This window comes from Zonotrichia albicollis, chromosome 1 (genome assembly GCF_047830755.1).
Source record: "Zonotrichia albicollis isolate bZonAlb1 chromosome 1, bZonAlb1.hap1, whole genome shotgun sequence".
Lineage (NCBI taxonomy): Eukaryota > Metazoa > Chordata > Aves > Passeriformes > Passerellidae > Zonotrichia > Zonotrichia albicollis.
This window is the reverse complement of record NC_133819.1, coordinates 154374761-154389691: the sequence shown is the minus strand read 5'-3', so window position 1 is coordinate 154389691 and position 14931 is coordinate 154374761. Positions and strand designations below refer to the sequence as shown.

Sequence of the window (14931 nt, the reverse complement as noted above, 5' to 3'; positions counted from 1 at the left end):
TGGGATAGGGGACAGTGAGGGGACAGCGAGGGGACAGCGCCGCCGAGTACAGCGGGTACTGCGGGATCGGGATCAGCACCCCCGTGCGCGACGCACCCGAGCCGCACACCAGCAGCTTCAGCATGTTCTGGGGGACACGGAGGGGACAGTGAGGGGACAGCGAGGGGACAGCGAGGGGACACCGAGGGGACAGTCACGGGGTGGGATGGGGGACAGCGCCGCCGAGTACAGCGGGTACTGCGGGATCGGGATCAGCACCCCGAGCCGCACACCAGCAGCTTCAGCATGTTCTGGGGGACACGGAGGGGACAGTGAGGGGACAGCGAGGGGACAGCGAGGGGACAATGAGGGGACAATGAGGGGACAGCGAGGGGACAGCGAGGGGACAGTCATGGTGTGGGATGGGGGACATGGAGGGGACAGTGAGGGGACAGTGAGGGGACAGCGGGTACTGCGGGATCGGGATCAGCACCCCCGTGCGCGACGCACCCGAGACGCACACCAGCAGCTTCAGCATGTTCTGGGGGGACACGGAGGGGACAGTGAGGGGACAGCGAGGGGACAGCGAGGGTGTCGGATAGGGGACAGCGAGGGGACAGCGAGGGGACAGTGAGGGGACAGTCATGGGGTGGGGATCGGAACAGTGAGGGGACAGTCATGGGGGACACCGAGGGGACAGCGGGTACTGCGGGATCGGGATCAGCACCCCCGTGCGCGACGCGCCCGAGCCGCACACCAGCAGCTTCAGCATGTTCTGGGGGGACACGGAGGGGACAGTGAGGGGACAGCGAGGGGACACCGAGGGGACAGCGAGGGGATAGCGAGGGGACAGTAATGGGGGACACCGAGGGGACAGCGGGTACTGCGGGATCGGGATCAGCACCCCCGTGCGCGACGCGCCCGAGCCGCACACCAGCAGCTTCAGCATGTTCTGGGGGGACACGGAGGGGACAGTGAGGGGACAGTGAGGGGACACCGAGGGGACAATCACGGGATGGGAATCGGGATATGGAGGGGACAATCGGGACAGTCACGGGGCGGGATGGGGGACCGCGCCATCGGGGACAGCGGGATCGGGATCAGCGGGTACAGCGGGAACAGCGGGATAGGGGGACAGCGAGGGGACAGTGAGGGGACAGCGAGGGGACAGTGAGGGGACAGCGAGGGGACAGTCAGTGAGTGGGGATCGGGACATGGAGGGGGAGCAAGGGGACATTGAGGGGTCAGAGTGGGGTGTGCATTGGGACATGGAGGGGACAGCGAGGGGATGGGTTGGGGTGGGACTCGGGACATGGAGGGGACAGCGAGGGGTCAGAGTGGGATGGGAATCAGGACACGGTGGGGGACAGAGAGGGGACAATCAGGGGACAGTCAGGGGGTGGGATGCGGGACAGCGAGGGGACAGAGGGGGGACAACGAGGAGTCGGAGAGGGAAGGGAATCGGGACATGGAGGGGACAGAGAGGGGACATGGAGGGGACAGAGAGGGGACACAGAGGGGACAATCAGGGGATGGTGTGGGGGACAGTGAGGGGACAGTCATGGGACAATCGGGGGTAGGAAGCAGGACATGAAGGGGACAATCAGAGGACAACCAGGGTGTGGCGATCGGGACATGGAGGGGACATTGAGGGGACAGAGTGGGGTGGCAACCAGGACATTGTGGGGACATTGAGGAGACATGGTCAGGGTGGTTGTGGTGACAATGAGGGGACATCACGGGGACATGGTCAGGGTGGCATGGGGACAAAGAGGGGACAGGATGGGATGGCAATCACGACATTGTGGGGACAATGTCCCCATTGAGGGGACATAGTTGGGGATATGGTTGGGGTGACATGGGGACAATGAGGGGACAGTGGGGACAACGGACAGGACAGTGGCGACAATGAGGGGACAGAGGGACATCCCGGGGACAGCCGGACGGTGGCACACGAGGGACAGGGAGGTGACACGGAGTGACAGGGAGGTGACACCGCCCTGCTGTCCCCATCAGCGCCACCATCGCCACGGCAACCACACGGCCCCGGCGACACCGCGGGGAGCTGGCACTGTCCCCAGGGCGGGCGCGGGGACACCAAGTGCCACCACCCCCAAGTGCCACCACCCCTCCTCCCCCCCCTCGAGCGACACAAAGGTCCCTTTGTCACCGCCCGCCGTGGGAACGGCCTGGGGGTGGCACCGAGCCCGGGGGGTGGCACCGAGCCCGGTGTCCCCTCGGTGTCCCCGGGATGTGGCGCGATGGGGGTGGTGACACCGTGCTCGGGGTCCCCGGGCTGTCACAGGGATGATGTCCCCGCTGTCCCCGCGCTGTCACAGGGTTGGTGTCCCCGGGCTGTCACAGGGTTGGTGTCCCCGGTGTCCCCAGGCTGTCACAGGGATGGTGTCCCCGGTGTCCCCGGGCTGTCACTGGGTTGGTGTCCCCGGGCTGTCACAGGGTTGGTGTCCCCGGTGTCCCCAGGCTGTCACAGGGATGGTGTCCCCGGTGTCCCCGGGCTGTCACTGGGTTGGTGTCCCCGCTGTCCCCAGGCTGTCACAGGGATGGTGTCCCCGGTGTCCCCAGGATGGGGTTGGTGTCCCCGCTGTCCCCGGGGCTGTCACAGGGGGTGTCCCCGGGCTGTCACAGGGGGTGTCCCTGGTGTCCCCGGGCTGTCACAGGGATGGTGTCCCCGCTGTCCCCAGGCTGTCATAGGGATGGTGTCCCCGGTGTCCCCGGGCTGTCACAGGGATGGTGTCCCCTGGCTGTCACAGGGTTGGTGTCCCCGGGCTGTCATAGGGATGGTGTCCCCGCTGTCCCCGGGCTGTCACAGGGATGGTGTCCCCAGGCTGTCACAGGGATGGTGTCCCCGCTGTCCCTGCTGTCCCCGGACTGTCACAGGGGTGGTGTCCCCGGTGTCCCCGGGCTGTCACAGGGATGGTGTCCCCGGGCTGTCACAGGGGTGGTGTCCCCGCTGTCCCCTGGCTGTCACAGGGGTGGTGTCCCCGGTGTCCCTGGGCTGTCACAGGGATGGTGTCCCCGGGCTGTCACAGGGGTGGTGTCCCCACTGTCCCCAGGTTGTCACAGGGTTGGTGTCCCCGCTGTCCCCGGGGCTGTCACAGGGGGTGTCCCCGCTGTCCCCAGGCTGTGACAGGGTTGGTGCCCCCGGGATGGGGTTGGTGTTCCCTCGGTGTCCCCGGGCTGTCACAGTAGTGGTGTCCCCGGGCTGTCACAGGGTTGGTGTCCCCGGGCTGTCACAGGGCGGGGCAGGGGGCGGGGCAGGGGGCGTGGCCGTACCACGATGGCGTCGCTGGCGCCCGTGGACAGGAAGATGTCGTCGGCCTTGGCGGGGATGCCGCCGTCGCGGCGCTCGATGTAGCGCGCCACGCTCTCGCGCACCATCTGCACCCCGGGGCTGGCGCTGTACGAGCCTGGGGACACGGGCGACACGCGCGCTGTCACCTCCCCATGCCGGGGGGTGGCACCGCACTGGGTGGTGGCACCGCACTGGGTGGTGGCACTCCATCGGGTGCGGGGGACATCGGGGTGGAGGGGACTTGGGGATGGGAGCGGGGGACATTGGACACCTGGGTTATCGGGGACATTGGGGACAGGGGACAGCCACATTGTCACCTCCCCATGCCGGGGGGGTGGCACCTCACTGGGTGGTGGCACTTCCCCCGGTGGTGCCACTCCATCGGGTGGGGGGACATCGGGGTGGAGGGGACTTGGGGATGGGAGGGGAGACATTGGACACCTGCGGTATTGGGGACATTGGGGACATTGGGGGACTGGGGGGACATTGGGAGGCATTGGGGACATTGGGGGACTCGGGGGACATTGGAGATGTTGGGGACATTGGGGGGATATTGGGGCAACATTGGGGACATTGGGGATATTTGGGGCATTGGGGACACAGGGGACACAAGCACTGTCACCTCCCCATGCCGGGGGGTGGCACCTCACTGGGTGGTGGCACTTCCCCCGGTGGTGGCACTCCATCGGGTGGGGGGACATCGGGGTGGAGGGGACTTTGGGATGGGAGGGGGAGACATTGGACACCTGGGTTATCGGGGACATTGGGAGACTGGGGGGACATTGGGGGCATTGGGGACATTGGAGACATTGGGGACATTGGGGGACTGGGGAGGCATTGGGGGCATTGGGGACATTGGAGATGTTGGGGACATTGGGAGGCATTGGGGATATTGGGGACATTGAGGACACTGAGGACCTTGGGGACATTGGGGACATGGGGGACAATGGGGACATTGGGGGGATATTGGGGCAACATTGGGGACATTGGGGATATTGGGGACAGGGGACAGTGGCATTGTCACCTCCCCATGCCGGGGTGGTGGCACCTCATCGGGTGGTGGCACTTCCCCTGGTGGTGGCACTTCATCGGGTGGTGGGGACATCAGGGTGGGAGGGGGGACAGAGGACACCAGGAGTGTTGGGGACACTGGGGACATTGGGGACAGTGGCATTGTCACCTCCCCACCCCCGGGGTGGCACCTCACAGGGTGATGGCACTTCCCCCGGTGGTGGCACCTCATCGGGTGGGGGGGACATCGGGGTGGGAGGGGGGACAGAGGACACCCGGGGGTACTGGGGACATTGGGGACATTTGGGCATTGGGGGACATTGGAGGTATTGGGGTGCTGGGGACATTGGGGACATTGGGGATGTTGGGGATGTTGGGGACATTGGGGGGACATTGGGGACATTGTGATATTGGGGGCATTGGGGGCATTGGGATATTGGGGGGATGTTGGGGACATTGGGGACACTGGGGACATTTGGGGCATTGCGGACATCAGGGACATGGGGGGACATTGGAGACATTGGGGACACATTGGGGACACATTGGGGACATTGGGGCATTGGGGGCATTGGAGATGTTGGGGACATTGGGGACATTTGGGGATATTGGGAAATTGAAACATTGGGGACATTGGGACACTGGGAGGACATTTGGGATATTGGGGGATATTTGGGACATCAGGGACATTGGGGACATCGGGGACATTGGGGACAATGGGGACATCGGGGACATTGGGGATGCTGGGGGACATTGGGGGCAATGGGGGGACATTGGGGACACTGGGGGCTATTGGGAGCATTGGGGACATGGGGATATTGGGGACATTGGGGACAATGGAGGGACACTGTGGACATTGGGGGACATTGGGGACATTTGGGGATATTGAGGACTTTGGGGACATTTGGGGACTGGGGGACATTGGGGACATTGGGGATATTGAGGAGGTGGGGACATTGGGGACGTTGGGGACATCAGGGACATTGCAGGGCACTGGGGACATTGGGGACCCTGGGGATATTTGGGGACATTGGAGATATTGGGGACGTCCGGGACTTTGGGGACACTGGGGGGACATTGGGGACATTGGGGGACATTGGGGACATTCCAGCGATGGGGGATGGGTGGAGTTGGGTGTTGGATTCGGGATTTTGGGGCTTGTGGGATTTTGGGTTTTGGGGCTTTTGGGATTTGGGATTTTGGGATGCTGGGTTCGGAGTTTTGGGGTTTGTGGGATTTTGGGATTTGTTGGGTTTGAGATTTTGGGTTTTGGGGCTTTTGGGGATTTGGGATTTTGGGATTTTGGGTTTGGAGTTTTCGGGTTTGTGGGATTTTGGGATTTGTTGGGTTTGAGATTTTGGGGTTTGAGGATTTTGGGTTTTGGGTTTTGGGATTTGGGATTTGGGGATTTTAGGTTTGGAGTTTTGGAGTTTGTGGGATTTTGGGATTTTGGGATGTTGGATTTGGAGTTTTGGGGTTTGTGGGATTTTGGGATGTTTGGTTTGGAGTTTTCGGGTTTGTGGGATTTTGGGTTTTGGGATTTTGGAGTTTGGGGATTTTGGAATTTTGGGAAGTTGGGATTTTGGGATTTGTTGGGTTTGAGATTTTGAGGTTTGGGGATTTTGGAATTTTGGGATGTTGGGATTTTGGGATTTGTTGGGTTTGAGATTTTGGGGTTTGGGGATTTTGGGTTTTGGGATTTTGGGATGTTGAGATGTTGCAGTTTGGGGTTTTGGGGTTTGTTGGTTTTGGGGTTTTGGGTTTTGTGGGATTTTGAGATTATGGGGGTTGGGGATTTTGAGTTTGGGATCATGGGATTTTGGGGTTTTGGGATTTGGGGATTTTTGGATTTGAGATTTTGTGATTTTGGGGGTTGGGGATTTTGGATTTGGGGATGTTGGGATTTGGGGTTTTGGGATTGTTTGATTTGGGATTTTGGGGTTTGTTGGTTTTGGGGTTTGGGGTCTGGGATTTTGGGGTTTGTTGGATTTGGGGTTTTGGGGTTTGTTGGATTTGGGATTTTGGGGTTTGGGTTGGTTTTTTTTTGGGATTTTGGGGTTTTTGGGGGATATTTTGTCACTGACCCACGCTGCGCCCCCTGCAGGCGTCCAGCAGGCGCTGGGCGCTCCTTGGGGTGGGGTTTGTGTGGGGTTTTGGGGTTTGTTGGATTTGGGGTTTTGGGGTTTTTGGAGTTTGGGATTTTGGGATTTGGGGATTTTGGGGTTATTTTGGGATATTTCGGGTGCCACTGACCCACGCTGCGCCCCCCGCAGGCGTCCAGCAGGTGCTGCGGGCGCTCCTTGGGGTGGGGTTTGGGGTTTTGGGGTTTTTGGGGTTTGGGATTTGGGGATTTTGGGGTGATTTTGGGATATTTCGGGTGTCACCCACCCACGCTGCGCCCCCCGCAGGCATCCAGCAGGTGCTGGGCGCTCCTTGGGGTGGGATTTGTGTGGGGTTTTTGTGGGATTTTGGGGTCTGTTGGATTTGGGATTTTGGGGATTTGTTGGATTTGGGGTTTTTGGGAGATTTTGGGATATTTCGGGTGCCACTGACCCACGCTGCGCCCCCCGCAGGCGTCCAGCAGGCACTGCACGCGCTCCTTGGGGTGGGGTTTGTGTGGGGTTTTGGCGTCTGTTGGATTTGGGGTTTTGGGGATTTGTTGGATTTCGGGTTTTTTGGGTTTGGGGTTTGGGATTTGTGTGGGGTTTTGGGGGTTTGAGATTTTGGGATTTTGGGGATTTTGGGTTATTTTGAGATATTTTGTCACCCACCCACGCTGCGCCCCCCGCAGGCGTCCAGCAGGCGCTGGGCGCTCCTTGGTGTGGGGTTTGTGTGGGGTTTTTGTGGGATTTGGGGTTTGGGATTTTTGGGGATTTGTTGGATTTGAGGTTTGGGGTTTTGGATTTTGGGATTTTAGGGTTTTTTGGGTTTTTTGGTGATTTTTTTGGGATATTTCAGTTATCACCCACCCACGCTGCGCCCCCCGCAGGCGTCCAGCAGGCGCTGTGCGCTCCTTGGGGTGGGGTTTGTGTGGGGTTTTGGGGTTTGTTGGATTTGGGGTTTTGGGGATTTGTTGGATTTGGGGTTTGGGGTTTTGGATTTTGGGATTTTAGGTTTTTTTGGGTTTTTTGGGGATTTTTTTTGGGATATTTCGGGTGCCACTGACCCACGCTGCGCCCCCCGCAGGCATCCAGCAGGTGCTGCGCGCGCTCCTTGGGGTGGGGTTTGTGTGGGGTTTTGGGGTCTGTGGGATTTTGGGGATTTGTTGGGTTTGGGGTTTTTGGGTTTTTGGGGTCATTTTGGGATATTTCAGTTGTCACCCACCCACGCTGCGCCCCCCGCAGGCGTCCAGCAGGCGCTGCGCGCGCTCCTTGGGGTGGGGTTTGGGGTTTTGGGGTTTGTTGGATTTGGGATTTTGGGATTTGTTGGATTTGAGATTTTGGGGGTTTGTTGGATTTGGGATTTGGGGTTTTTGGGGTTGGGGATTTTGGGATTTTAGGGTTTTTTGGGTTTTTTGGGGATTTTTTTTGGATATTTTGGGTGCCACTGACCCACGCTGCGCCCCCCGCAGGCGTCCAGCAGGCGCTGGGTGCTCCTCGGGGTGGGGTTTGTGTGGAGTTTTGGGGTTTTTGGGGTTTGGGATTTTGGGATTTGGGGTTTTTTGGGTTTTTTTGGGGTCATTTTGGGATATTTCAGTTATCACCCACCCACGCTGCGCCCCCCGCAGGCGTCCAGCAGGCGCTGCGCGCGCTCCTTGGCGTCGCTGGGCACCGACTCGTCCTTCATCAGCTCCGGGCACACGCACAGCGCTGTCACCTGCCCGGGGACACCGCGGCGGTGACACCACGGTGACACCGGGGGGTGGCACCCCGGGGGGGGGGTGGCAGCGATGTCCCCCCGTGTCCCCCCCAGGGCCGTACCTGGCGCAGGAAGGTGATTGGCTGCTGGCCCATGGCGTGGGCGTCACCGATGTTGGCCTTGATCACCTCGGTGAAGGGCTTGGGGACACCCTGGGGACACAGGGACAGCGGTGAGGGGACAGTGGGGACAGGGGGACAGCGATGAGGGGACAGCGGGGACACAGGGACAGTGGTGAGGGGACAGTGGGGACACCCTGGGGACAGCGGTGAGGGGACGGGGATGGGGACACAGGGACAGGGGGACAGTGGGGACACCCTGGGGACAAGGGACAGCGGTGAGGGGACAGGGATGGGGACAGGGGGACAGCGATGGGGGGACAGGGATGGGGACAGGGGGACAGAGGTGAGGGGATGAGGGGACAGTGGGGACAGGGATGGGGGGCAGTGGGGACACAGGGACAGGGATGGGGGGACAGGGATGGGGACACCCTGGGGACAAAGGGACAGCAATGGGGACAGGGATAGAGGACAAAGGGACAGAGACGGGGACAGGGACAGTGGTGGGGGGACAGGGATGGGGACAAGGGACAGGGATGGGGACACCCTGGGGACAAAGGGACAGCAGTCAGGGGACAGCGATGGGGACAGGGACAAGGGGACAAGGGACAAAGGGACAGGGACAGGAATGAGGGGGCAGGGACAGGAATGAGGGATAGGGACGGGGACGAGGATGGGGACAGTAGTGGGGACAAGGGGACAGGGACAAGGGACAGGAATGGGGAAAAGGGACAAGCAGACAGGGACAGCAGGGACAGGGACAAAACCAGGTCACCCTTCACGACCCCACCCAGGCCTGTCCCCACCCAGGGCCACCCCCGCTGTCATTGTCACTGTCACTGTCATTGTCACCTCCGGGGCGGTGGCGCCACCCCCGTAATGTCCCCTGTCCTGGGAGTGGCCGCGACCTCGGGGACACTGGGGACACTGGGGACCTCATTGGGGACTTTGGGGACATTGGGGACACCTTGGGGACATTGGGGACACCCTTGGGGACCTTTGGGGACATTGGGGACACGGGGCAGGGTGGCAACGATGTCCCCACACCCGCTCGGACTTCGGCCACCGCGGACTCTGCCCCGGGTGGCACCGCCCCGATTGTGTCACCGTGTCACCCGCTGTCACCCGGTGTCACCTGTGTCCCCGTGTCACTCAGTGTGTCCCCTGTGTCATCCGATTGTGTCACCGTGTCCTCAGTGTCCCCTGTGTCACCCGCGGTGTCCCCGCCACCCCCCAAAGGGACCCTGAGGGGACATTGAGGGGACACTGAGGGGACACTGAGGGGACACTGAGGGACATTGAGGGGACACTGAGGGGACAGTGAGGGGACACTGAGGGGACAGTGAGGGGACATTGAGGGGACACTGAGGGGACACTGAGGGACATTGAGGGGACACTGAGGGGACACTGAGGGGACACTGAGGGGACACTGAGGGACATTGAGGGGACACTGAGGGGACACTGAGGGGACATTGAGGGGACACTGAGGGACATTGAGGGGACACTGAGGGGACACTGAGGGGACACTGAGGGGAAAAATTCGTTTTCTGGGGGAAAAAATTCCTGTTTTTGGGGAGAAAAATTTCCTTTTTTTGAGGGCATAAAACCGCTTTTTTAGGGGAAAAAATTTCTCTTTTTCAGTAAAAAAATTCCCATTTTTTGGGGGGGAAAATTCCTTTTTTGTGAGATAAAAATTCGCTTTTTAGGGGAAAAAAATCCCATTGGGGGAGGATAAAAATGCCTCTTTTTGGGGACAAAAATTCCCTTTTTGGGGGAAAATATTCTCATTTTGGGAGGCATAAAACCCTCTTTTTTTCGGGGGGAAAAATTCCCTTTTTGGTGAAAAAATTCCTTTCTTGGGGAGGGAAAAATTCCTTTTTTGGGGGAGAAATTTCCTTTTTTTGGGGAAAAAAATCCCATTTTTGGGGGGGAAAAAATCCCTTTTTGAGGAGATAAAAATTCCTTTTTTGGGAGAGGATAAAACCCTTTTTTGGGGGAAAAAATTCCCATTTGGGGTGGAAAAAAATCCTTTTTTTGGAGGGATGGGAAAATTCCTTTTTTGGAGGAAAAATATCCTTTTTTGGGGGAGATAAAAATTCCCTTTTTTGGGGGAAAAAGTTCTCATTTTTTGGGGGAAAATTCCCATTTTTGGGAGCACAAAAATCCCATTTTTGGGGGTGTTTATGGGGCCAAGTTGGGGGTGCCCCAAGTTTGGGGTCCCGGTTTTGGAGTTGGGGGTCCTGATTTGGGGTTGGGGTCCCGATTTTGGGGTTCGGGACCCCCATTTTGGGGTTGGAGGTCCCGATTTTGGGGGGGTGTCCGAATTTTGGGGGTCCCGATTTTGGGGGGATGTCCGAATTTTGGGGGTCTCGATTTTGGGGTTTGGAAGGGTCACGATTTTGGGGGTCCCGATTTGGGGTGGGGGTCCCGATTTTGGGGGAGTGTCCGAATTTGGGGGTCCCGATTTGGGGAGAGGTCTCCGAATTTTGGGGGTCCCGATTTTGGGGGTCCCGATTTTGGGGGGGTGTCCGAATTTTGGGGGGCTCGATTTTGGGGTTGGGGGTCCTGATTTTGGGGTTTGAAAGGGTCACGATTTGAGGGGAGGTCTCCGAATTTTGGGGGTCCCGATTTGGGGGGAAGATCCGAGTTTTGGGGTTTCGATTTTGGGGTTGGAGGTTCCGATTTTGGGGGTCCCAATTTGGGGTTAGGGGTCCCGATTTGAGGGGAGGTCTCCGATTTTGGGGGTCCCGATTTTGGAGGGGGGTCCGAATTTTGGGGTCCCGATTTTGGGGTTGGGGTCCCGATTTTGGGGTTTGGAGGGGTCACGATTTGAGGGGAGGTCTCCGAATTTTGGGGGTCCCGATTTGGGGGGAAGGTCCGAGTTTTGGGGTCTCGATTTTGGGGTTGGGGTCCCGATTTTGGGGGTCCCGATTTGGGGGGAAGGTCCGAGATTTGGGGTCTCGATTTTGGGGTTGGAGGTCCCGGTTTGGGGTTGGGGGTCCCGATTTTGGGGGTCCCAATTTGGGGTGGGGGTCCCGATTTTGGGGGTCACGATTTGAGGGGAGGTCTCCGAATTTTGGGGGTCCCGATTTGGGGGGAGGTGTCCGAGTTTTGGGGTCCCGGTTTGGGGTTGAGGTCCCGATTTTGGGGGCAATACCCGGGTTTGGGAACGGGGTCCCGGTTCTGGGGTATTATCCCGGTTTGGGGTCGGGTTATCCCGGTTTGGGGTCTGGTTATCCAGGTTTGGGGGGTTTATCCCGGTTCTGGGGGGTTATCCCGGTTTGGGGTCGGGTTATCCCCGTTCTGGGGGGTTTATCCCGGTTCTGGGGGGCTTATCCCGGTTCTGGGGGTTATCCCGGTTTGGGGGGGTTATCCCGGTTTGGGGTCGTTATCCCGGTTCTGGGGGGGTTATCCCGGTACAGGGGGAATTATCCCGGTTTGGGGTCCGGTTATCCCGATTCTGGGGGGTTTATCCCGGTTTGGGGTCGGGTTATCCCGGTTTGGGGGGTTTATCCCGGTTCTGGGAGGGATATCCCGGTTTTTAGGGGCAATTCCCGCTCCGGGACAGGTTGTCCCGGTTCCTGGGGGCAGTTCCCGGTTCAGGACTGAGTGTCCCGGTTCAGAGTTGGGTTCTCCCGGTCCTGGACGGGTTGTCCCGGTTCTGGGGGGCATTTCCCGGTTCCGGACTGAGTGTCCCGGTTCAGGGCTGGGTTGTCCCGGTCCAGGACAGGTTGTCCCTGTTCGGGACTGAGTGTCCCGGTTCGGGATCGCCTTCTCCCGGTCCGGGACGGGTTTTCCTGGTTCTTAGGGGCAGTTCCCGGTTCAGGACTGGGTTGTCCCGGTCCGGGACGGGTTGTCCCGGTTCAGGACTGAATGTCCCGGTTCTGGGGGACATTTCCCGGTCCGGGACTGAGTGTCCCGGTTCAGGGCTGGGTTGTCCCGGTCCAGGACAGGTTGTTCCTATTCAGGACTGAGTGTCCCGGTTCGGGATCGCCTTCTCCCGGTCCGGGACGGGTTGTCCCGGTTCAGAGCTGGGTTGTCCCGGTTCTGGGGGGCATTTCCCGGTCCGGTATCTCCTTCTCCCGCTCCGCTCCGTGCCCTCCCGTTCCCCGGCTCTATCCCCCCTTTCCCGCCGCCTTGTCCCGGTTCTGTCCCGCTCCCGGCCCGGTTTGTCCCGGGTTGTTCCCGGGTTACCTTGCGCAGCTCCTGCTCGATCTCCATGGCGCGGATGACGATGGGGCCGCGCACCGCGTACTCGACGCGGCGGATCGCGGGGTTCATCGACTCGGGGGTCAGCACCGGGCCCCGCCGCGCCGCGGAGCCCGCGCCCGCCGCCGCCGCCGCCGCCGCCATCGCCAGGAGCCTGCGGGGCCGCAGCGCCCTCAGCGCCCGCATCGGGACTGCCCGGACAGCGGGGAGGGACCGGGACAGCCCGGGACAGCGGGGAGGGACCGCGACAGCCCAGGACAACGGGGACAGCCCGGGACAACGGGGACAGCCCGGGACAACGGCCGCGACACCGCCCCCGGGGCAAAGGGGACAGCCCGGGACAGCCCGGGACAACGGCCGAGACACCGCCCCCGGGGCAACGGGCAGGGACCGGGACAGCCCGGGACAGCCCGGGACAACGGTCACGATACCGCCCCCGGGGCAACGGGCAGGGATCGGGACAGCCCGGGACAGCCCGGGACAACGGTCACGATACCGCCCCCGGGGCAACGGGCAGGGATCGGGACAACGGGCAGGGATCGGGACAACCCGGGACAACGGGGAGGGATTGGGGACAACCCGGGACAATCACGATACCGGGGGACAGCCCGGGACAAGGGCCGCGACACTGCCCCCGAGGAAACGGGCAGGGATCGGGGACAACCCGGGACAATCGCGACACCGCCCCCGGGGCAACGGGCAGGGATCGGGACAGCCCGGGACAGCCCGGGACAACGGTCACGACACCGCCCCCGGGGCAACGGGGACAACGGCGATACCGCCCCCCGGGGCAACGGGCAGGGATGGGGACAGCCCGGGACAGCCCGGGACAACGGTCACGACACCGCCCCCGGGGCAACGGGCAGGGATCGGGACAACCCGGGACAACGGGGAGGGATTGGGGACAACCCGGGACAATCACGATACCGGGGGACAGCCCGGGACAAGGGCCGCGACACCGCCCCCGGGGCAACGGGCGGGGATCGGGACAACCCGGGACAGCCCGGGACAACGGTCACGACACCGCCCCCGGGGCAACGGGGACAACGGCCGCGACAGCGCCCCCGGGGCAACGGGCGGGGATGGGGGAACCCCGGGACAATCGCGACACCGCCCCCGGGGCAACGGGGAGGGGCGGGGAGACCCTGCGACAATCGCGACACCGCCTCGGCGACAACGAGAGGGCACCGGGGGACAGAGGGACAATGGCGACACCGGGAGGGGAAGGGAGGGACGGGGACAGCGCCCCGGAGCCCCCGGGGCCGCCCCCGGTACCCCGAAAGCTGCCCCGGGGCCACCCCCGGTACCCCCGCAAGCTGCCCCGGGCGCTCTGGGCCGAGCGGAGCCTCCCTGGGCCGGGGCACCAACGGCAACGGCGGCAACGGCAGCGGGCACGGGGCAACGGCAGCGGGGGGAGGGCGCCGTGACAGCGGGCACGGGGCAAAGGGGCACGGGCGCCGTGACAACGGGCACGGGGCGATGGGCACGGGCACCGTGACAACGGGCACGGGGCAAAGGGGCAACGGGCACCGTGACAACGGGCACGGGGCGATGGGCACGGGCACCGGGGGGAGGGGACAGCAGGGAAGGCAGCGGGACACGGGGAAAGGGGCGGGAGCGGCACCGGGGAGCGGGGACAAACAGGGAAGGGGACACCGGGAATGGAACACCGGGAACGGGACTGGCACCGGCACCGGGCACGGCACAAGGAAGGGGACACCGGGAATGGGACATCGGGAATGGGACTGGCACCGGGGGCAGCACCGGGGGCAGCACCAGGGACAGATGACACTGGCACCAGGGAACGGGGACAAACAGGGATGGGACACCAGGAACGGGACTGGCACCGGGGGCAGCTGGCACGGGGTGGGACAGAGAAGGGGACACCGGGAATGGAACACCGGGAATGGGACTGGCACCGGCACCAGGGACAGATGGCACCGGCACCGGCCACGGGGACAAACAGGGATGGGGACACCAGGAATGGGACACCGGGAACGGGGCTGGCACCGGGGGCAGCTGGCACGGGGTGGGACAGGGAAGGGGACACCGGGAATGGGACACCGGGAATGGGACACTGAATGGGACTGGCACCGGCACCAGGGACAGATGGCACCGGCACCAGGGAACGGGGACAAACAGGGATGGGGACACCGGGAACGGGACTGGCACCGGCACCGGGCACGGGGATGGCACAGGGAAAGGGACACCGGGATGGGAGACCGGGAACGGGACTGGCACCGGCACCGGGCACGGCACAGGGAAGGGGACACCGGGAATGGGACTGGGGTGGCACCGGGGACGGGAGGTTGGGAACATCGGGAGTGGCACATCGGGAACGGGATTGGCACCGGCACTGGGGACACCTGGCACAGGGGTGGCACCGGGGGCAGCTGGAATGGGGAAGGGGACACCGGGAACGGGGATAAACCGGGATGGGGACACCGGGAACAGGACTGGCACCGGGGGCACGGGAATGGCACCGGGAAGGGGACACCGGGAATG

The 14931-nt window shown here is 62.1% G+C and overlaps 1 protein-coding gene across 1 annotated transcript in view; it reads right to left on the bottom strand.

Moving 5' to 3' along the window:
- GPT (glutamic--pyruvic transaminase) overlaps positions 1 to 12719 on the bottom strand; it is a 30140-nt gene extending 17421 nt beyond the window's left edge. Inside the window, exons 1-4 of the mRNA XM_074558437.1 lie at positions 12412 to 12719; positions 8221 to 8310; positions 8008 to 8116; positions 3274 to 3407 (exon numbers count right to left, since the gene is read on the bottom strand). Coding sequence (XP_074414538.1) covers positions 3274 to 3407; positions 8008 to 8116; positions 8221 to 8310; positions 12412 to 12612 — 534 coding nt within the window. The 5' untranslated portion in view covers positions 12613 to 12719. The remainder of the gene's footprint in view (positions 1 to 3273; positions 3408 to 8007; positions 8117 to 8220; positions 8311 to 12411) is intronic.
- Between the last annotated feature and the right edge of the window lie 2212 nt (positions 12720 to 14931).